The 22,952-nt window shown below is 48.2% G+C and overlaps 2 protein-coding genes across 2 annotated transcripts; both read right to left on the bottom strand.

Annotated features, from left to right (window-relative positions):
* Positions 1-170: 170 nt before the first annotated feature.
* On the bottom strand, positions 171-9,074 carry cct3 (chaperonin containing TCP1, subunit 3 (gamma)). The gene is made up of 13 exons (XM_064345613.1): positions 8,918-9,074; positions 7,626-7,687; positions 7,333-7,383; positions 6,432-6,711; positions 5,526-5,760; positions 5,133-5,319; positions 4,575-4,724; positions 3,870-4,002; positions 3,421-3,502; positions 2,941-3,121; positions 2,122-2,367; positions 1,444-1,575; positions 171-893 (listed from the first exon to the last, which is right to left on the bottom strand). The coding sequence occupies exons 1-13, from the start codon at positions 8,943-8,945 to the stop codon at positions 792-794; spliced, it is 1,869 nt and encodes a 622-aa protein (XP_064201683.1). The 5' UTR covers positions 8,946-9,074; the 3' UTR covers positions 171-791.
* A 2,303-nt stretch (positions 9,075-11,377) lies between these two features.
* Positions 11,378-22,948, bottom strand: pdia7 (protein disulfide isomerase family A, member 7). Its single transcript, XM_064345475.1, has 13 exons — positions 22,624-22,948; positions 21,744-21,822; positions 21,085-21,202; positions 20,612-20,719; positions 19,477-19,606; positions 18,428-18,541; positions 17,137-17,262; positions 16,413-16,595; positions 15,569-15,677; positions 15,254-15,382; positions 14,106-14,185; positions 13,549-13,606; positions 11,378-13,014 (listed from the first exon to the last, which is right to left on the bottom strand). Exons 1-13 carry the CDS (start codon positions 22,782-22,784, stop codon positions 12,925-12,927), a joined length of 1,485 nt encoding a protein of 494 aa, XP_064201545.1. The 5' UTR covers positions 22,785-22,948; the 3' UTR covers positions 11,378-12,924.
* Positions 22,949-22,952: the final 4 nt, after the last annotated feature.

Below are 22,952 nucleotides of genomic sequence, written 5' to 3' on the forward strand. Positions count from 1 at the left end.
TAGAATTGAAAGGTCAGCAATATTCTGTAATGCTTCACAAAGTGTTAATCCATTCCCTTTTGCACATAAATACATAAAAACAAAATTACAGCACTTATACCCACTTCTGTCACTCTATCACACTGCACTGACAATAATTTCCAATGCACAAATAAGATGACACATTTCAGCACAATTTTAAATTCCACGTTTATTACTATTGGAAACAGAAGCAATAACCTTAATACAGACCAAACAGAGTACTGGATGTGTGGATGAAACCACACATTCAGGGTTGAAAACATGACAAAGACACCATGCCAACTTCGTCTTCGAGCACAGACCACACCCTGCACTTCTGTTGCTACCCACTCCATGAAACCCGCAAAGTGAAATGCATTTGAACAGGCAGCCTCCCGGCCTTGTCCGAGGCCAGGATACTTGGTGCTGACCAGCGCGTGCCCTTGGTCCCAGCGTGGATGTCAGACTAACTTTGCCTAACATTAGAAATTCACACAGACACACAAGGGCCCAGAAAAACAAACTAAGGGTTGCCCCACATCATTAAACTAATACCTCCTTTACTTTTACAAACTGACTGTAAACATAAGAGAAGTCAGGTGGACAGGTTTGCATTAACATTTTTTTGGGGAAAAAAAACTTCAGCTCGGTGTTCTGCCTGCATTCATTTTAACAGAGGAGTGGCATAGATACAAAGATAGCACGGTGGAAGCAATTCAGGAGGAGACTTTCAACCTCCTTTCACCTTTCTGTTTTTACCCCCCCCTCCCCCCCACCCCGTCTCCCTCGCTCTACTCTGCACCCTGTCCTCCAGTCATTCCCTCTCCTCCCTTATCGCCCTTCCTCTTGTGCCCGGACACGATGTCATCGATGCGCAGCAGCAAAATGGCCGTCTACGAGAGGGAAAGAGAGAGGGGGGGGGAGAGAGAGAGCTGTAACACAACAGCACAACGACACCACTGATACACAGACCTTAATATATAATATTGCACGCGAGAGAGATGCCATGAACATAAACAGCACAAGCTCTGCTTTTACAGGAACGGCTCACTTGATAGTCTGTGCATTTTGTACGTCTGTCTTTAGTTTGATTTCACCCCTTTTTCCTTCCTTGTTTTACTTGCTGTTCTGATGGGTCTGCCTGGTTTTCAGGCTTAGAATCTCCTAATAAGACACTCAACAAAAACATCAGAGTAAAATAATAAATATTATCTTATAAAGTCCTTGGCAACATCCTTGGCATGTAGATGTACAGATACGGAAGTTCAACTAAACATTTAGGTTCATCCTCAGTGTAAAACCTCCCCACAGGAGAAAGCCGCGTGCTTTTCGGTATTTAACAGCCGCTACTCGAGCGCCGCCCAGCGTGCTACACCAGGCTTCGGCCCCGGCGGAGCGCGCGTGCGCACGGCGGGGTGCGAGCGCGCAGACGCGGCGCCTCACCTCCACTGCGGTCTTGTAAGTCTGGGCCTTGACGGCCAGCGGCTCACAGATGCCCAGCTCCGTCATGTCCGCCAGGGTCCCCGTCTCCCCGTTCACCCCCCACGTCCCGTTCCCCTCCTGGGTGTGTTTCGCCTAGAGAGGGAGGGGGAGAGAGAGAGAGGAAGTGAGAATCCAAGCACAGTCACACGAAGTACAAGAGAGGAGGCAACACAGAGAAAGTGAGAGAGAACACAATAGGGGGGGTATTTGTGTGTAAAGAACCTGAGTCATAAAAAGTTCCAAAATTACCATGCTCAGACTTAATTTGGGTGGGTAAACAGCAAATAAAGTAACAAATTGAAGAAAAAGAATGCTCTGCACGCCACAGGATGCCTCAAATACACTTAAAGCGATATCCTCAAATGAAAGACTTAAGACAAACGTTTCTGCATTAAGCCTTATTCAGTGTGCTAATGCTGAAAAGTCTGTTCCAAGTCTTTAAGGAAAAGACAGAGACGTCTTTTGGTGTGCAGAGCCTTCTTTTTCTTCGATTTGTTACTTTATCTGCTGTATACGCACGCAGATTAAGTCTGAACATGGTAATTTCGGAACTTTGAGTAAAGAACACGAACAGATAAAGTGACTGGGACTCTTATTTTGAAGGGAGTGGGACCGCACGGAGCAGGGGAGGACTCTTACTCTGAGAGAGGTGAGCACGCGGATGGTGCTGGCCCCGCAGTTCTGGATGAGGGTTCGGGGGATGACCTCCAGGGCCTGGGCCACGGCGCGGTAGGGCCACTGCTCCACCCCGGTGAGGGCGCGGGAGCGCTCCATCAGGCGGTGGGACACGGCCATCTCCACGGCCCCGCCCCCGGGCAAGAGGCTGGGGTCCAGCAGCACGTTGCGGCACACCTGCATGGCGTCCTGGAGGTTACGCTCCACCTCCTGAGAGAGGGGGACAGAGACGGTCAGCGCCTTTCCAAAACTGCAGGATTAGCCCTCTGAAGAGTAGGCTTTGGAATGTTTTCTTTCAAAGCTCTAAGTCAGTGTTCTAGAACTCCGCTGCTTTCAGTCACCGGTAGTGATTATGACATCAGCATTAGAATGTTGAGTTAAGAACATTCTAATCACATACCTGTGAACGGGCACTGGCTCAATAAGACTAGTAGAGCAAGGCTGCAAAGGTACAAGACAGGGCTACTAGAGTATGGTACTAAGGCCAAGAATCCTGGGTTTCCGTCTGCAGACCATCGAAGGTCCTTGAAAATACAGCAAAGGGACCCTGGCCAGACTTGCTATGCAAAAACTATAAATAGATTTGGGAAAATATTTCAGAACATAAAACCTTTTTTAAAAAATAAATATTCAAAGTATAAATGGGTGTATGGGTGGGGGGGGGGGGGTCCCCTGGATCACAAGGGGCTGAAAATCCTGCTTTATCCCACGGACGGCCCGAGACTGACTGTGCCCCTCGATCGTTCGGCAGTCGAAAGCAGAAGCGTTATCTTGGGGTCTCACCGCCAGGATCTCCTTGCTGGCGCCCCTCAGAAGGATGGTGCAGGCTTTGGGGTCCTTGCACTCGGTGATGAAGGTGAAGTACTCGTCCCCGATCTTCTTCACCTCGAACAGGCCCGCCCCGGTCCCGACGTCTTCCTCCCTCAGCTCGTCCGTCCTGCTGGCGATGCGCGCCCCGCACGCCCTGAGGGAGCGAGGGAAGGAGAGAGAGAGAGAGAAAGAGAGAGGAGTTAGTGAAGGTCCAAGAGAGACACAGGGGGAGGAGAGGAGAGAGGGAGAGAGTGAGAAAGACAGACAGAGAGAGGTATGGAGAGAGTGATGAGAGAGGGAGAGAGGGGGATGGAGAAAGTTGGGAGGGAGAGAGGGTGGGAAAGAGCATAAGAGCAGGAGAGCGAGAGAAAGAGTGAGTGAGAAAGAAAATGAGAGAAAAAGGGAGAGAAGAGGGAAGAGGATGGGGAGAGGGCGCGGGGGCCCGGGGCCCACCTGGCGATGCGGTTGTTGTCGGTCTTTCTGACGCGGCGGATGGCGGTGATGTTGGCCTTCACCAGGTAGTGCTGGGCCAGGTCTGGAGAGGAGAGGAGAGTTAAAGCACGAGCTCGTCACAAACCACACAGCAAGGGGCGGAGCCCAACGCGGGGACATCCTGACATCCTGTTCCAAGAGCCTGCTGCCATCCAGGGAGGGCTTCCCCTGTGCCTTTCATTCCTTGATCGATTAGTGTTCTATTAGTAACAGGCCACTGCCATTTCAGTGTAGATACTTCCTTACCTTGTTAACATCTGTTATTTCATAAAACGCTTTGTCAACATAGGTTGTCATGACAATAAAGGTAATCAGACTTAGAAAAAAGGGAACAAGAGTGCAAGATTAGAGAGAGAGAGAGAGAGAGAGAGAGAGAGAGAGACAGAAAGAGAGAAAAGGGGGGGTCCTACCTGAGATGCCCTTCTCGGTGAAGATCAGGTCGGGTTTCAGGCAGATGATTTCCTCACAGAGATGCTGGATGTACTCTTCCTCCATCTGCAGGATGCGGGCGAAGTCCTCCTCACGCGTGATCTCAATATCCGTCTGCAAGGGACCAGGACCAAGAGCTCCCGGTCAACCTGAGGCAAAGTTTCTCAAACTCCGGGAGCAGGGATCCTCAAACTCCCGGAGCGGGGATCTCAAACTCCGGGAGCGGGGATCTCAAACTCCGGGAGCGGGGATCTCAAACTCCCAGAGGGGGAATCTCAAACTCCGGGAGCGGGGATCCTCAAACTCCCAGAGGGGGGATCTCAAACTCATATATTGAAGGTCTGCACTTTCTGCTGACTTATACGTTTTTGAGTCCGAAACTGATCACCGATTGAAAGGAAGCCAGAAATAACATGCATACACTCTCCCGGACTTGGGGTTTGAGATCTTTCACTATGAGCGTGAAAGATATTAACGAGTCCCCTTCTCTCTGTTAAGCCGAGAGCGAGAGGGGAACCTCCAGGAGACTCGGTGTCGGTTGTCTGGTCCTGCAACAGACGCATTTGAATTTGAGACCGAGTCCATAAATAACGACATACTCATACAGTCTCGCTTCGCACACGCTCACTCATTAACACCGATAGTGATGAATAAGCCCGGCGGTTCGTGGGCGGAGTCGGCGGTACCTGGCTCTCGCCCTTCTTGTACTCCAGGGAGCAGTCCAGCAGCACGATGCGCGGGTTCTTAATCAGGCGTCGCATGCGCGGGTGCGTCACGTCCTTGTTCACCATCACGCCCTTCAGCACGCACGAGTCCTCGATGTACCCGCCGGGAATCTGCGCACACACACACACGCACACACAGGATCACGGGCACACACACACGCACACACAATCACACGATCACACACACAATAAAGAAAAAAATTAGCTTCTCTATCCTATTTTAAGAAGAATTACATGCGGGTGGCATCAAATCAAATCCACACGACAGCTTTCAGCATCTTTGAGATGGGGAGATTCCAGAGTTTGGGACCGGGTTTTATACAAGACTAAACCCACACAGGAGCAGGTAGAGAGCCCCTCAGCCGTCACTCTCCTGGATTCTGCCGTGTTTTTCATAGCCTAGCGGTGATCTCCCCTGCGGCCCTGCCCTGGCTCGGTCCGAACCCCCCCCCGGCCGGCAGACGTGTAGCCCCCTGCCCTTTTGGGGAGAGGGGGTGGGCGGGCGGGCGTGACCCCTACCTTCTCCACCTTGGCGTACTTCTTGATGTCGATCTCCTTGCGGCCGTTCTCCTCCAGCTCCACGGTGCGCACGGCGTCCAGCGCGATGTTGCAGGCCAGGTCTGCCCAGCGGTTCAGCGCCTTGGTGTTGATGGCCGAGTTGATGATCTGCAGCATCATCTTCCTGTCGTCGGTGTCCACAGGGGTGCTGCCGAGGACAGGGACGGTCTTAGCCCCAGCCAGGAAACAGTAACCGTGCGTGTGTGCGCGCGTGTGTGTGCGCGCGTGTTGTGTATGCGTGTGTGTCGGTCTGTGTATGTGTGCACGCACATGCGCGTGTCAGCAGCAGTGTGTGTGTGTGTTGGGAGAGAGAGCAGGTGTCAGAATGACACGGTACAGGGAGGAGGCGTGTACCTCATGTCCTTGAGCATGCTGAGCATGTCGTCCAGGGCCTGTCTGTAGGCACTGATCACCACCGTGGGGTGCATCTGCTGCTCCAGGAACTGCTCGGCCACAGAGAGCATCTCACCCGCTGGGGGGTGGAGAGAGAAGGAGAGAGAAAGAAAGAGAGAGAGAGAGAAACAGAAGGAGAGACAGGGAGGGAGGCAGGGAGAAAGGTCAGAGTACCGTAAGCACAGACTGCTCCTCCCTCAGAGTCAGCCGAGCATGTGTAGCGCATCAGTGGACCAAACACAGAAAGGACTCCGCTTCTTGTACCTGACTAGCCTGAGTAGGTCTTCAACACACGAAGTCTTGCACCGGCTGCCTAGTGAAAGAACCAGGGCAAACTGCACTCATTGATAGAAATGACACGCTAGCATACGCTAGCATGCAGTTTCCTGCCAAGATTACAAAGTAATCAGTTTATAACACATTAGCTATGGTATCGTAAGCCAAATCCCCATGAAAGTACCCAGACGTAGAGGCGGGCATGGATGTCACGTAGCTATGATGACGGAGTGCCCCTACTCTGTCCCGCAGTGATCTCTCATGGACGGCTGCCAGCTGCAGCCTGGATTCGTGAAAAGTGGGGACGTGGACACCATAAGCCTCGCTGTCCAAGTAAATCCACTGGCGTCCCACCTAACCGCAACTACAAGCTACGTTATCGATACATGCCTGTTGAGGCAACCAGTCTACTAACCTAAGCTAGAAGCTGAGGGAGAATGATCTCACCACAAAAAGTGGTAAGGCACTCCATCTCAAGTGACACTTACACCAGTAGGAAACTATTTGCATGGTACAAACAATAAATTCATCATATGAAGAAGCGTAGCAGAAAAACTGCATGAAAGAGTACAGCACCAAACAACGCTCATTAGAAGTTCATTCTCCTGCTGTGAATTTTTTTTACATTTTTGAAAAAAATCTGCCAAATTAGAGCAACCATTATGATAAAGACTAATAAACACTTCAGTTCAATTTCACAAACAATAGTGGCCAACTGGAACATGACACGGTCACACATTAAATGCAGGGACACCCTCGACCAATCAGAGCTCTGACCACACCCAGCTGCAGGGAACGAGAGCCTCACCTCTCTCAGGATAGCGTTGCCATCGTTGGTCATCACAATCCCGCCCATGGGATCCAGCAGCATCTGTGCATGCAGGGGGCAGAGGGGGAGGAGTCAGAGGGGGAGGAGTCAGAGCAGAACTCTACGAGCAACCAACTGCCGCTCCATTTCGGCCACTCCCCTAATCTCAACCCACAGAGCTCCTCAAACTGGGGTTCTTCCAACTAGGGTTCACCATGACTACTGCTCATTGACATTCTCTTTCAAAACATAGTACATCAGCCAATTGCAGATTCTAATCACAGTCTAAAAATTACCATAATCATAAGAGTTATGATCACCACAATTTAATGGACCAAACCCTTTAATCATTTTTAAATGACCCCTGACTTGTGCCTGAGCCCATGGAGGAATGCACTGACTGCAGAACCACTATACACACTGCTAGAGCTAACAGACACCATAAAAGGAAATGAGTGAGTCATAGCAAAGCTGCTGTCTGTTCTGCTGTGTTACAAATCCTACAAATACATTACCACTTCACTTTTTGGCTTTCTGCATTTTCTTTACTTTTACTGATGGAGTGAGTCGAATTTGAATTACATTTTACCACACATCCACGTCTGAGGAGTTTCATAACTAATACTTGCATGCGGTACTTGTCACTGTTGCATTGTTACAGATCAACTGACACAGACAACATACCTTCATCATAGCTCTGGGGCCAAGGCATGTCCTGATCACATCAGCTATGGTCTGAAATACAAACACAGATTTTAATTAATCTTGAATCAGTCAATATTGTATCATAAACCCAGGTGCTACGCATTTTTTTATTAATCAAAGCTATAAGAAAAAGTATCACAACGCACAAAAGCTTCAAAGGTGTCATTTTTACTGTGAATTAAAGTAGATGAATTAACGGTGCGCTTTTTTATGTAGGCTGGTCTCGCGGGAGAGTGCGTCAGATACGTTTCACGGATGCGTGCTGTGCTCACCTTGGCTGCGTTGATGTTCCCCGTCTGGACTTTTCTGCCAGACTCCCTTTTCATATTCTGGCCTGCAGACGGAACAGAATATGCGCAGATTAGTCTTTCTGAGTGCCAAGACGTAACGTAACTGATGCCACAATGAAAATGCATGGATTTGTTCCATTTATTGCATAAAGGGAAGCCAATAAATTGCTTTGCATTTATATTCAAACGTCAGATATAGTACCAAATCTTGGCTATGGCATTATAACAGTGCAACAGCTGTAGCACGTTTTTTTTTACCGTTTTGGAGTACAGGAAGAAAAAACTAAAAACCGTTTGACCAATAATGCCATATTTGTAGGGGGAAATCAAGATTCATATCTATGTTCATACGTATACACATTCTCAATGAAATTCAAATTCCATAATGAGAATGTATAACTTAAAGGCATGTTAAAACGTTGATTGAGCCTGCCCACGGAACATAAAACACCGGCATACAGTACTGGTCGCTTGACGTTCTTCGTTGATGGGTTTATTTTCAGTACAGACTACACGGAAACAATAGGAAGACTTTTCTTTTATTTCATTTTTTTTTTACTTCGAAAACATTAAAGCAACCGAATACATCAAAGGCGACAACCCTGAAATGTGGTACACTGATATCCTCTAGTTAACATTAGGCGTGTCAATGGCAACCAAGCTAATCACGGAGGCTTCACTGTTGCTACACAAATAGCGTGAGCCTCAATCCCGAATCATTTCTCGTTACAGTTAGCTAATGCAACTGTGTAAAAATTACATTGGCGTCCGAGGTTAGCAAACTGCCTGCCGTTTTCTTTGGTTAGCTGGTCAGCCGTTTATCTGAAAAAACAGTTGATCCGTACAACATGGAACATGACTGGGCAAACACGAGTTCCGTTCCTCTCGTCTCTATGGCTCAGCGAGGGTGCGACTGTTCTGGGATGGGTTAGCTAACGTTACAGTAGTTATAAGGCTAACTAGAGATAGATATATGCCAAACATGGTAAAAACACGGTTAAGGAACAATCGGATAAATATGCAGCACTCCAGCGTGGACAGGAACCATTCCTTATTTATCAAGACAAGAAAGAATGAGCACAATAGCCGGCTAGCTACCTAGCTAGCACTCGTGTCAGTAGCCTACTACTAGAATCCGTGGCTAGGCCAAATGCGTGCGTCTGTACCCTGAGCTAATCTACGAATTTGTAGCAACTATCTTTCACAATGGTGTAAGAATTAATTTGGATGAAACTTAATTTAGGTAGCTAACATTAGGTATTTTTTGTACTTACTCAGCACGAGTACCGGTCGGCCCATCATTTTGACTGCGCGTGTGTCACAACCGCCTCGAACCTTCTTTGCAGCACGAGAAAGATGGAGCGTTGCTTGGGAGGGCCTTCTGGATGGTATTAACCAATAAGAGATGTAGAACTTCTGATGTATAGCTGTTTTCACCAATCAGTGGGTCAGAATAATCAGACTAAATTTACAGCGTCCATATGCCGGGTTTTTAGCAAGCTACTGGCGGAGTCGAGTGTAGAAGGGACGACTCCGTTAAATGAACATGTGATTGACAGGAGTCAAAATCAGTACAGGCTGGTTGACGAAAATGCAAAGTGCCTTCTCGTCAGAGACGGATAATCCCAGAGTTTATCTGAGGTTTTGTCTGGTAGCAATGCACTCCCGAGTGTTGGAGGGATTAACTGTTGAGCCTGAATTGCAGCATAGCTGATACGTGCGACGGTAGCCGCATTTTAAGACAGTAACAATTGCAATATTAAGGAATATTTTATTTATAGACTGCATGAAAAACTAAATTATTCTGCACACACAACAGACATTAAATAATCTGCATAATATTGAAAAATACATTAAAGTATATTAAATTAAAAATCTTAAAACAGAAATAGTTTATATAAATGGCGCAATACAAAGAACAAGTATGCAGGCATTTCTGTAAAAACTAGAAATGTAAAAAAGTAAAACTGAAGGTTAATAATAGAGTGGCTTCCATCATGGCTAGAATTTGCATCACAGCATTTGCTGGTGAAATTAATGTTCATGGTATTATTCCCCTATGGAGGCAATTCATAGTTGTTAATTGCAGGGCCATGGTCAGATTTGATATCTTCAGTGTGGTATGAAGTGTGTGAGTAGGTTCTGAATTTTTAGCTGTGACCACAGCTCTATAGCTCTGTCTGTCGGTTGGTCGGCTGGATCACAAAAGTGTCCCAACCCGTGGCGGCCACAGTTTTCGCCCCAGGTGCCTGAAATTTGGCATGGACGTTGGGTCATGACCGAAGGTATAGCTGAGTAACTTTCAGGCCGATTTACCACGAGGGGGCGTGGCGATGGGCGTGGCCTATCACAAAAAGGCGCATAACTCCCGAATGGATTCACAGACTTGCACAAGATTTTGTGGAAAGGTTTGTCATGAGCCACTCGTGCTTGTTTTCTGCTTGGTGCCAAAATGAATGCATACTATTTCCCCCCCTGTATCTACACTTTGCATTTACATATACACTTTAGCATTGAAGACTGCATGCTGTCAAAGACAATCAAACAAAGATACAAGGTTATCAAAGTAATCTTGTTCATTTTATTTGTGTTATCATTTCCTCTTGATGAAAATAAAACACAACAAATGATAGAACAGGCAGACCCATACTGAACAAAAAAAGAAGAGAAAAACCCTCAAAACAAGTCTAGGTATATGTTCCTCATCTTAGAAACAAAATGTCATACATTAAGCAATGCAATTTAAGCGTGTAAGGCGAACAACTTCAGGAAAAAAAGCAACAGCACAGACATTCTACACAACAACATAGTTCAACTACATAAATGTATCCCGTTTGCATCAATATATACCTTTCTAAAAAAAAGGTGTTGCATCAAAGTATACCTTCATTGGAGAGGAAAAAAAAAAGACAAAACACACCTTATTCACCGTTCTAGACATAGTTGTGTAGTGTATCTGTGACGGTCCGGGTAGGGGGGACCCAAACGCAGAGGGAAAAAAAACACAAACTCAAAAGGGAAAATTAACAAAGACTTTACTAACACAAGGTGAACAAACAAGGAACAGACAAGGCCACAATGGGCTAAAACACAACTCAAATAATATTAATGAAACAGAAAACAACAAATCAAAAACACAGGCGGGGCAGAACACGGGAAGCAGAGACAAGGAACAAGCAGGTACATACAGTCGGAACAAACAAGCAGGCAGGTACATGTTGTCAGGTAAAAACACAGGAGGTACATACAGTTTCAACAGATTTCAAGAACAAACAAGAGAGGTACAAAAGTCAGGAGACAAACACAAGGAACCAGCACCGAGTCAAGGACACAGACAACATAGACAAGGGTAACATACACAGGTGATCAAAACAATCAACCAGAAGAGGGGATACAAGACACAGTGGGACCATGATGGGATAACGAGACAATTGAAACAATCATACAATTAACAGGAGGGGAGCAGGACACAAAACAGAAGTGCCGCCATCTGGCGGCCCAACAAGGGAAACACAGACAGGAACACAGGACCATGACAGTATCTGGCATTAAAAATGCTGTTATCCAATCACCCAAAACTGGGAGTAGCGTTTCTGCATGCATTATCCTGTAAAAAGCCCTGGTTTGCGATGGGAGCGAGGTATTTAAAACTTTATTTCGTGTCGACGCCGCCCAATCAGAAGTGCGGCTGCGTGACCGCGTGCTCCGTAATAAAAAAAACGACGTAGTGATCGGGAAATATTCAGTGCACCAACTGTGCAGTCAAAAGGGGGCGTTCATTGCTTCCAGTGGATTTTGCCCATTAAACATTATTACCTGATATCGGTGCTACCATCTTTCTAAAAATAAATAAATAATAAAATATTTTAAAAAAAACAGAAAAAATGACAATGCCGAAAAATGGCTCCACTCTTAATAGCTGCCTACACAGGGTGCTGATGGCCAGAAAACAGCGATTGTGGCTGCAGAGGAGGGAGGGAGAGAGGCACATTTAAATATTTAAAGAGACTGGGGAAATAGTGTGAAGGGTTAGCGACAAGCAGAAGGAGAAAGAGGGAGAAAGAGAGAGAGAGACAGAAAAGAGAAGGGGAGGTGACTGGACTGCGCATCCACAACTTTACATTACCATTCACTTGGTTATCTGCACAACCTCTTCCACATTATTATTATTATTATTATTATTATTATTATTATTATTTGCATCTTAATTCTGCTCCTTTGGACGCCTCTTCAAAAAACTGCATACGCGTCAACGCAAATACCTTTCGTTACATGCAATAAAAAATAAAAAATTCAGATTAAAATGGGCTCTTGCTTTTAATACCATTTAGTTCACAGGGAGTCTGTATCCTTTTCACAAAATGTTCACCATGTTCCTGTTTCTAAGCCTTGTTCTTCAGCCTGCTGCTGGACAGGCCTGTCTATGAACAGTAACCAACATACAAAACAGAAAGAAGAGAAACTGAAGCTATGTCCGTAGAGCGCCTGGATAGCGTTGCAAGCGATGCCAAGTCAAGCACTGAGCTGGAAGAAGCCGAGACTAACGTGGATTTGTAGCATTACGCAAAGCAGTTTGAATAATGGCATTGTCCCAAGCTGATACATTTTGTCATATTTGTATTTTCATTTGCATATTTTTCACATTTCATCCTCGTTATTGGTCAGCTATATAAAACACACAATCTTCAGTGCCCACAGTGCGTTCAAATGAGGTGGGGTGAACAAATAAAAAATGAAACCATTATTACTTAAGGAAGAAGTGCCTTTCTTGGTAACCCTAACAATCGATGTATAAAAGTGCTTACATATGCAGTCAGCTTGGAGGGCGGGGAAAGCAACTTTACACACCTGCCTGCTGGTACCACGCTCCATTCTTCTTACCTCCAACTGCAAGCAGGTTTAAAGACAGATTCAATTTTGACAAGGTTGAAACTGATGCACTGTAAAGTGAGGAGGCTGAGATATCCAAGACAGATATTCTCTCTCTCTCTCGCTCTCTTGCTCTCTCGCTCTTATTAAGGGTGAGTGTCGCTGGACCTGGAGAGTCAGATCTGTTGGGAGTTTCGTACTTTCCAGACGGTGGTCAGGAAAGAGAATTTGTGAGTCCAGGGTGACTGATGTTGGTGATTTGGTGGGGGGGTGGTGGTGGGGGGAAGGGGGGTGGGGCTCTGACTCTGTAATAATAGGGCTGCCAAACCCCCACCCCCCCTCAGTCTCAGAACCATTGACTACATTTCCCATCATCCACCTGTCCTCTCCTCCCTCCTCCCGCCCATTCGCCTCACAGGTCCTCTCTGCCGCCACTCAGGACCAGGCTGTTTGTCGCCTCTTTCTTCAGGAAGTTGAGGAAGTCCTTTACTTCACGGGCACCCTGGGAAATGAAGAGGGATCCTAGATCACAAATATGCACGTGCACACACACACTCTCACACACACACACAGGCACACAATCACACATATACACACACACACACACACGCATATACACACACACACACACACAAGCGCACACAAACATATGCACACACACACACGCGCACATGAGCACACACACAGACACAGACACTCACACAATACAAACATGCACACATACACACACACAGACACACACACACACACACACAGGCACACAATCACACGTATACACACACATACACACACATGCACGCACACACACACACACGCATATGCACACACACACACACAAGCGCACACAAACATATGCACACACACACACGCGCACACACACAGACACTCACACAATACAAACATGCACACACAAACACAACACAAACATGCACACATACACACACACAGACACACGCACGCACACATACAGACACACACACGCACGCAATTCCAGAACACTGCTGAAAGCGTGGTGTGTGTGGGGTTTCCTGCTGACCTCATAGCGCTTGGGCGTGTCCTTCTTCCCAGCAGGGGCAAAGTAGATGGTGGGGAATCTGAGGCAGGGGCGAACAGTTAGCTGGAGTATCTCAGGGGTGTAAAACCTCAGGTTTACATGCATGCAATGCGCACATACCAGATACACCATGACAGACGGTAAAAAGTCATCCGAAAATGATTTAACAGGACGAAATTCAGTTCTAACTCAAGTTTAAACAAGTAAACAGCCAAAACAAATATTACAGGGCAACAACACACTGGCATCGCTCTAGTCATGGACATTTTGTGAGAACATCAAATGGTTTCCCCTCAATATTATCAAGTTGAACTGTTAGTGCCCCGTAAAAAAAGACCTAAAGAAAATTTCTTGTTTGCTGTTGTCCCCCCCACCAAAATTGTCCTTGGCTCCAAAGCTAACACGTGAGGCACAACCCATTAAAATAATCAAACTGCAGAAGGAGGACGATGGGAAATGTAGAAATGAATGGATGAAAGGATCAAAGAAAGGAAAGAGAGAGAGAGAGAGAGAGATCTGGACGGTTTGGCATCTCTCACCCCTGCACGTCGTAGCCAGTCGGAACATCGTTAGCTGTGGCGTCCATCTTGGCGATGATGACGTTGGGGTCACCGGACAGCTGGACAGAGAGGAAGAGGCAATGACATCGTAAAAGCGCACGGAGGGCAGTTCTTCTTCTTATTGTGAAAACTGTTTACCATTTTAATAGAATATGTTACCATACATCTCAAATGCTGGGGACTGTCGAAGGAGATTTAGTGTGATCAAAACCTTGTGTTTGATTTCACATGCACTCACTCTGTTACTCTTCTTTTTCTTTTTTTTTTTAAACGTTCCACGCGTGAACCATTCTACCAATCCGGGAGCAGCGAGACGTCCGCAGTTTTCCCACGTTACATTAAAGGCATTTAGCAGACGCTTTCATCCAGAGCGACTTACACAACTTTTTACACAGCATTTACACTGAATCCACTTATGCAGCTGGATATGTACTGAAGCGATGCAGGTTAAGTGCCTTGCTCAAGGGTACAATGGTAGCACCCTACCCGGGAATCGAACCCGCAACCTTTAGGTTCCGAAACCAATTCCTTAGCCATTATACTACACTGCCACCCTGTGACTCCCCCGAAGCACACAGGCCGTTCAGCAGCTACTGCTTTTCACATTGCAGAGCCCAGCTAAGCAGCATCACAAGACGGTTCATACGCAGTCTCATGATCGCCCTCTGCACCCGTTTCAGCCAATGGGGGTCGCTCGAGAGCAATTAAACACAGATCCCTCTCCGACTCCACCCTCCACCGGGACGACCCATCACCCGTCGGAGCTACCGGCCACAGTCGGCGCTGGCGCAGTCTGGATTCGATCCGAGACTGCGGGGCTCATCCACGCACCACAGCGCAGCGCCTTAACGGAATGAGCCACGCTATACTCCAGAGGGAGGTTAGGTGAGAACCAAGATGAGGGTGCTGTAATTGTGATGTGCTCTTGCAATTACGGTTGATATTAATAGCGTACACTATGGGGCCCGATATAGTAAGTGTGTGCGAAGCTGAAAGTTGCTCCTCTTATCTCTCGAGTGTTGTTTTTTTAACACTTCTTCCCAAACACTGGCACTAATTGAACACCAAGGACGTCCCTAAGAAAGGGGTTGGCTCGGTCGTCACGGCGTTTCCGTGGAGAACCGCACCTGCTCCCCCAGCTCGGTGTACTTGGGCTCCAGGTTTTTGCAGTGGCCACACCAGGGGGCGTAGAACTCGATGAGGACGTCCTTCTCCGGGTCGTTCACAACCTCCTCAAACGTCTCTGCCACCACCACCTACGCAAACGCACACACAGGAAAACGCACACACACACACACACACACACACACAGACGGACAGAGACAGAGATGTGAGTGACAGTTTGCCTTCTCCACACCAGAGAGAGGCAGACGATAGCAGGCTCAAACGGGGGGACATTTCTCCTGCAGAATCGTGATGCTGTTACTGAAGCAGTGACACACCTTGACTGGCCCGCTGTTGCCCTCGGGAACGGGCTCCGACTTGAGATAGCGCTTCAGCCGCCCGGCAAAGTAATCCTCCAGAAACCTCTCCAGAGCCTTACCGTCTCGCCTGCAGAGCACGCGCACACACACACGCACACGCACACGCACGCGCACGCACACGCACACACACACACACACACACACACACGCACACACACACGCACACAGACACACACGCACACAGACACACACGCACACGCACACGCACACGCACACACACACACACACACACACACACGTGCACACACACGCGCGCACACACACACACACGCGCACACAGACACACACACACGCACAGCCACACACACACGCACAGCCACAGACACACACACACGCACACACACACGCACACACACACACACACACACACACACACATACAGCCACAGACACAGACACACACGCGTCAGTAAGATGCAACACTGCTGTACCCCAGTACACGCTCACAGAGCAAATGTCATGAACTCAACCAAGACAGTTTTTTACATCAAAGCTCTTTTTCGAGGGTGCATTCTTAAGTAAAACTCAAATGTGAGTGAAGTCGATGCTAGAGTAGAGCTCACTGCATGACTCGGCATCTGGACATGGAGCAGCCAGCACTGGACTCTGTACTGCCCCCTGGTGGGCAGACACAGCACTGCTTAGTGTTCTCCATACAGTATCGCTACCCCACGTCCAGATGACCCTGGCTGGCTCAACAGGCATTGAGTTTCCCACCGTCCTGAACAAGGCACCGCCAACAGGAGGTGAAAATGTTTGGATTTTAGGTGGGGTACCCCCCTGCCCCCCCCCCCCAAACTCACGTGAACTCCTCCCTCATGGTGTACTTGTGCCCCTCCCGGGTGCGGACGGTGACGACGGGGAGCTCCCCCCCGTCCGACAGCGCCAGGCCGAACTCGTCCTCCAGCTCCTCCTGGAACTCCCGCCGGTCGGCCACCGCGTAGCTCAGGCCCTGCGACTGGAACTGCGTCGCCACCTTCATCACCCTGAGGAAGAGGAGGAGGAGGGCTCAGCAGCAGGACACATTGCCCCTAAAATATCACAACACGCACGTCCTTACTCAGGAATATACTTAAGACATATACTTAAATCCATATTAAATGATATTATGAGTGTAGTACAGTGACTGAACTCCAGTGTGGTGCAGTTGTTGTAATAAAATGATTACTCACATGAATGAATGTGATAGGGGAGGAAACATCTTTTCAGGCATAAACAGCATCCAGAGAGGGAACGCCCACATATTCAAGCTCACTGTGAGCAAAGATGGCAGCTTGCAACAAGAAGCTGAGACCATTGCTCATGTGTGGTTGCTCAAACGACCTATATTTATATACTGCACACTTATCTAGCTTTAACAGAACAAAGCACGGTTCTGTTTTACAGCCAGTGGAGCCTTAGGCAGTTTTTGTGTGGTAGAGAGGGAGAGGGTGTGACCGAGGTAGAAGAAAGAGAGAGAGAGAGAGAGAGATGGGGGGGATGAGAGAGAGACAGAGAGAGAGAGAGAGAGAGAGAGAGAGAGCTGACCTGTTCCTCCAATAGTTGGAGCCCTTGGGGTTGCGCACGTAGTCCACGTCATAGTAGGCAATCAGCAAGTCCCGCCCCTTCATTCTGTCTCTGTTTTCAGGGGTCAGGTGGGGGCACATCCCAAAGCTGTGAGAAAAGCAGCAGGGGCGGGGGGGGGGGGGGGGGCAGAGAGAGAGGGAGAGAGAGAGACAGAGAGAGAGGACTCTAATATTTGCATATGCATGATTAAGGGTGTCAGGTTGTGTGCACAGACAAATGAGGGAGCGAGAGAGAAAGAAAGAAAACAAAACCCTGAACAAAGGAGTGTGAGAGAGAAAGACAGACGCTGAGTCCCACCAGGAGCCCCTCGTCCCCCGAGCAGCCACACGATACTAACCTGAACCGAAGTTGCTGGACACGGAATTACTCTAAACCAGGGCTGCCTAACCCTGTTCCTAGAGATCTACTGTCCTGTAGGTCTTCACTCCAACCTTAATAAAGCATACACCTCATTCAGCAGCTAGACAGGGCTACCCAACCCTGTTCCTAGAGATCTACTGTCCTGTAGGTCTTCACTCCAACCTTAATAAAGCATACACCTCATTCAGCAGCTAGACAGGGCTACCCAACCCTGTTCCTAGAGATCTACTGTCCTGTAGGTCTTCACTCCAACCTTAATAAAGCATACACCTCATTCAGCAGCTAGACAGGGCTACCCAACCCTGTTCCTAGAGATCTACTGTCCTGTAGGTCTTCACTCCAACCTTAATAAAGCACACCTCATTCAGCAGCTAGACAGGGCTACCCAACCCTGTTCCTAGAGATCTACTGTCCTGTAGGTCTTCACTCCAACCTTAATAAAGCACACCTCATTGGAGATCTCATTGAGTTGCTAATTAGTAGGGACAGCGGTGCCAAATTAGGGTTGAAATGAAAACATACAGGATGGTAGATCTCCAGCAACAGGGCTGGGCAGCACTAACCTGTAAAATGCCATTACCGTTTGGCTAAAGACTGTTTATATAATCCATTTTTCCAAACACATTAACAGAGTTATAGCTATTGCTCGGTTCAATATTAAATTATGGCACAATTACACAGCCTGCATTTTATATTATTATAGCTATAGTATTATTATTATAGTATATGATTTGATGGCACTGCTCCTGTTGCCCTGGCGATAGATCACCATTGAAAGTGAACTGAGTTGATGGAGGGTGAGAAACTGGATGAGAGAGAAAGAGAGAGAAAAGAAGGGAGAGAGAGAGAGAGGGAGAGAGAGAGAGAGAGAGAGAGAGAGACAGACACTCACATGTTATCCTTGATGAACCGGCGGAGAGCGGATGTAGAGATGGCCTCGCTGAACTTGACCACGCCCTCCTCAAACTTGCTGTTGAGGCGCGGCGGGCGAAACAACAGCACGCTCCTGAGAGAGAGAGACATGGGGGGGTGAGGTGGGGGGGCATCGTGGAAGAGTCTCTCCGACCGGCCTCTGTAGCTCGGTGTGCCTGAAAGTGCTTCTGTCTCTCTGTCTGTCTGTCTGTCTGTCCCTTTCATTTTCGCTCTCCGTCAGCATCATCCTCCTTCCTCTTCTCCTTCCTCAGATCGTGTTTCATCCCTCCCTTTATTTTACCTACCCGGGCCTGAACTTCCATCCTTCTATCCTCCGTCTCCCCCTCTCTTCCCCTCCATTCACTCCTGATGACGGCTGGTCGAGCCTTCACAGGCAGCTCTTCCCTGCCTGAAGAGCTTAGGCCTGAAGATTCTCCATCTTCTTAAAATGTATTTGCTTAACCAGGCCCTCCCAACTGTGGTCTTCAGTGTTTCATCTTACTGTCTTTCCTTATATCTGATATCTTTTTGAATTATACATTCATCTATTTTTCTGTCATTTTTCTATTACCTGCATTGTGAAGCCCTTTGTAACTGTGTATTAAAATGGGCTGTATAAATAAAGTTTTATTATTCCACCATCATCCTCTCTCTCACACTCTTTCCATCGTTCACTCCTCTCCTCTGCAGCACGGGTCCCTCCCCATCTCTATCATCCCTCACCTCTCCTCCTCGCCCCTCTCCCTCCCCCCCCTCCTCCTCTCCCTCTATTCCCGCTCCCCCTCTCCACCTCCTCCTCCTCCCCTCCTCTCCCCTCCTCCTCTCCTCCCTCCCCTCCTCCTCCTCCTCTCCTCCTCTCCTTTTCCTCCCTCCTCCCCACTCCTCCCTCCCCTCTCTCCCCTCCCCTCATCTCCCCCCTCCTCCTCCTCCTCCTCCTCCTCCTCCTCCTCCCTCCTCTCCCCTCCTCCTCCTCCTCCTCTCCCCCTCCTCTCCTCCTCCTCCTCCTCCTCCCCTCTCTCAGTCACTCACTCGGACTCCAGGCCGTGGTTGGCACCCAGCCCCAGGTCCGTGGCGTGAGCGAAGCGGAAGCTGTCCCGCATGGCGCCGGCCGCCTTCTGGAACTCCGCCAGCTGCTCGCTGCCGTCTCCCGAGAAGAACCCTGCGGGGCACGGACGTGGACGGAGTCACGGGCGGGCACAGGGGCGGGCACGAGGGCGGGCACGGGGGCGGGCGGGACAGACGGACACCGAGGGAGGGAACTTTCACACAATCCAGCAGGAACTCTGAAGCACGGCCGGCCAGCGCTAGCTAGCTAGCGACGGTACCGCGGCTAACAGCGCGCCGAACACGAGGTGGGAAATCACCCCTCATCTGCTACGGTTTCAACGCAAAGCTTCAGGTCCTCTGGATAAGAGCGTCTGCCGAACGCCCAGACGTAACGGCTTTTTAAAAACTGGCCTCGTTACAGACACAGAGATAAAGCCACATTACAGTACATTACAGGGGTTTTAGCAGACGCTCTTATCCAGAGCTACTCACACAACATTCTACATAGCATTTACACTGCATCCATTTATACAGCTGGATGAATACAGAAGCAATGCAGCTCAAGTACCTTGCTCAAGGCTACAACGGCAGTGTCCCGGGAATCAAGCCTGTGACCTTTAGGTTACAAGACCAGTTCCTCACCCATTATACTACACTGCCGCCCCAATATCACCATCTGTCCAAAATCCAGGCTGTGCCTGACGGTTTCACTAAAACCACCATGGGAGAATATTCCCAGTCAAAAAATAAACGGATTCAACCACCACACACTTTCTCATAAACCTTGTATGACCAATTGTATGCATAGTTATCCTTTTATCTGGCCCTTAAAGCAAAATATTCTGGTTGCTGCAATTACAAAGGCCACGCAACTCTTTATATGGCAAATGAAAGAAAGAGGAAAAATGAAAGAAGAGAAGAAAAAAGACTGTGGTTTGATTGAACCTGCCCCCCCCAGTCTAGGTATCAGTGGTAAAGTAGCCCCGCCCCCTGGCACAGGTGCATGGCTGGAATAATCACACCTGTAAGGGATATCCCCTCCTTGTGTGATGTAACACAGAAACTCGGGTGTAAGGTGAGGGTGGCCCCGCCTGCCCCCCAGGTAAGGTGCACTCACCCACCACGCTGGCGTCAAAGTGGTTGATGAAGGAGTCCAAGTCTTCCTCACTGCGCAGCGGGACAGAGCTGGGCCCAGCCTGCTTCTTCATGTAGCTCACAATGCCATCTGCATGTACACACACACACACACACACACACACGTGCACACACACACACACACACGTGCACACACACACGCATGCATACACACACGTGCACACACACATGCACACACACACGCACACGTGCACACGTGTGCACATACACACGCACACACGCATGCATACACGCACATGTGCACACACACAGAAAAATAAAGGAAAGCTCACATATGCTGTATATATAATAATATATACAATATGTACTACAATAGTGATGAAGTATCAGATTTAATAACAAACAGTGGCTTCATAAACATGGATCTGGGTGCAAAATTAGAAATGTAAGCAAAATGCACACCTTACGCCACACACGAGCAAGCATGCACATCACCTGCAGAGCGAGGACCGTCGTAGGACGCAGCCTCTTCCCCGTTCCGGAAGATTTTAAGCGTGGGGTACCCATTAACCCCGAAACGCCCGCACGTCTCCGAGTTCGCGGTGCAGTCCACCTGGCCGTCGACAGAAATTAAATTCCAACCGATTCATCCCGTCAGACGAACATATATTTCCCCACACGCACCAAAAAAAAAAAGAATTCCATCACTGTTTGATGGAGTTCCACCGTCACGGAGTTCCACCAATTCCTCGGAAAGTTCAAAGAATACAAGCAAACACTGCACAACTTTACAGTCACCACCCATTGCATTCCCCTCTAAACTAGGTATATACCACATTAAATGGGTCCTAACATACCGACTAGGGACACAGAGCATGAAACAGAGGGTCTACAGAACTCATGAACGAAATTGAGGAGCGGTTGCCCGCATTTGGGGGCGTCATACCGCCCAGAACTCCAACACACATTCGTTGGATCTTTAAAGCACCCGAACGGCTCATCGGACTCACAGCGTCCGTTAAGATCTTCCTGCCCACGCACCATCAGGACCAGTAAATAGGCGCAGACTTTTGCAGAACGCACTCATACGTGACCTATGTCCTCTGTCCTAAATGCCAGTTTACGTTTATCTATCTATTTACCTAGCGACTTACCTTGGCTAAGGGCACGGTCCCCTTCAGTTTTGTAGCAGCGCTTTCATATTCGGGAGCTAGTTTTTGACAGTGACCGCACCTGACCGGGTAAAAAAAGTGGTGTAAAAAAAACGAGGGAAGAAAGAGGAAAAGATAACAGAAAGGAAAGTTATGTACAATACAGCATCATGTGGCATTAGATTATCTTGTGAGTTGGGGGTTAATTCAATCGTTTTCAAGGAATTAACTGCAATTGATGCCTATTATGCAATCGCTAGCAAGCAAAGCAACTATCACCGGTTCATAGAAGCTTATGCACTAGCAGTGTATATGTTGCAAGCAATTACAGTGAAATACTGTTGTGTTACCACAATCTGTTCGCATCATTGTTCTGAAAGACTTGCCATTTAATTCCCAGAAATTACTGTCCCGTCCGATATTTAATGTTAACTCATACGAAAGTGCCATGTTCGGTTTTACATTTCTCTGCAAGATATATTGACATCCCCACTACGGATCATCCTACGCTAAACTGGCTAGCAAGACTTCCAACTTTGCTAATGCTAGCTCGCTAACTCGCCAGCTATAACGTGACACATCTTCTGGATCTTGGCACCTGCGTTTCTCTGGTCATGGACGCTGTTACCAAAGCACACTTTCTCAGCTGGCTGAATGAATAGATGCGTTTAATGTCTACCAAGAGAGCTAGATATGGTAATCCTGTCCGCAATCCGCAGCCAATTCCTAGTGGCTGGTTAAGGCTAGCTCACTGTAAGATCGCCAGTAACGGAATCATGTCGTATCAGGCGAGCCTGGCTTGCTAAAAACCACACACCAGTAAAAAATAATTATTTGTATGATCCCGGGTACAGTCGGTCATTTTAGAAAACCATTTTCTCACCAGGGGGCAAAGAACTCCACAAGCATGGTCTCGTGCTCAGCCGCGGTGTAATCGAAGTCCGAGTCCGACAGCTCGAGCACATCGCTGCCCGCGACAGAAGCAGCTCCAAGCCAGACCACACTCAGCAAGAGAACGGGGGTGAGGTGCAGTATTCTGGCCATGTCTCACTCGATTGACTCACAGTGAGTTTGTTAGGGGTAAAAAAAGAACGCCGAAAGACGCAAAAATGCACCGGAACCGTTGCGGATCTTGTTAATCTTCCCTACATTCACTTTCACTCCGTATCGGGCGTTTTCTCACGAGCAGCGAATGGGAGGCGGGCCGTACGC

The sequence above is a fragment of the Anguilla rostrata genome, chromosome 8 (assembly GCF_018555375.3).
Source record: "Anguilla rostrata isolate EN2019 chromosome 8, ASM1855537v3, whole genome shotgun sequence".
Classification (NCBI taxonomy): domain Eukaryota; kingdom Metazoa; phylum Chordata; class Actinopteri; order Anguilliformes; family Anguillidae; genus Anguilla; species Anguilla rostrata.

Coding starts and splice junctions, on each gene's coding strand:
- cct3 (XM_064345613.1), bottom strand. CDS start 8,945: ATGATGGGCCGACCGGTACTCGTGCTGA. Junction 4,725..5,132: donor AGTACGCCAAGGTGGAGAAG/GTAGGGGTCACG, acceptor GTGTGTGCGCAG/ATTCCCGGCGGGTACATCGA. Junction 4,003..4,574: donor ACAAGAAGGGCGAGAGCCAG/GTACCGCCGACT, acceptor GGTCCCTTGCAG/ACGGATATTGAGATCACGCG.
- pdia7 (XM_064345475.1), bottom strand. CDS start 22,784: ATGGCCAGAATACTGCACCTCACCCCCGTTCTCTTGCTGAGTGTGGTC. Junction 16,596..17,136: donor TCCAACTATTGGAGGAACAG/GTCAGCTCTCTC, acceptor CCTCTTCCTCAG/GGTGATGAAGGTGGCGACGC. Junction 15,678..16,412: donor ACCATGAGGGAGGAGTTCAC/GTGAGTTTGGGG, acceptor CGTGCTCTGCAG/GCGAGACGGTAAGGCTCTGG.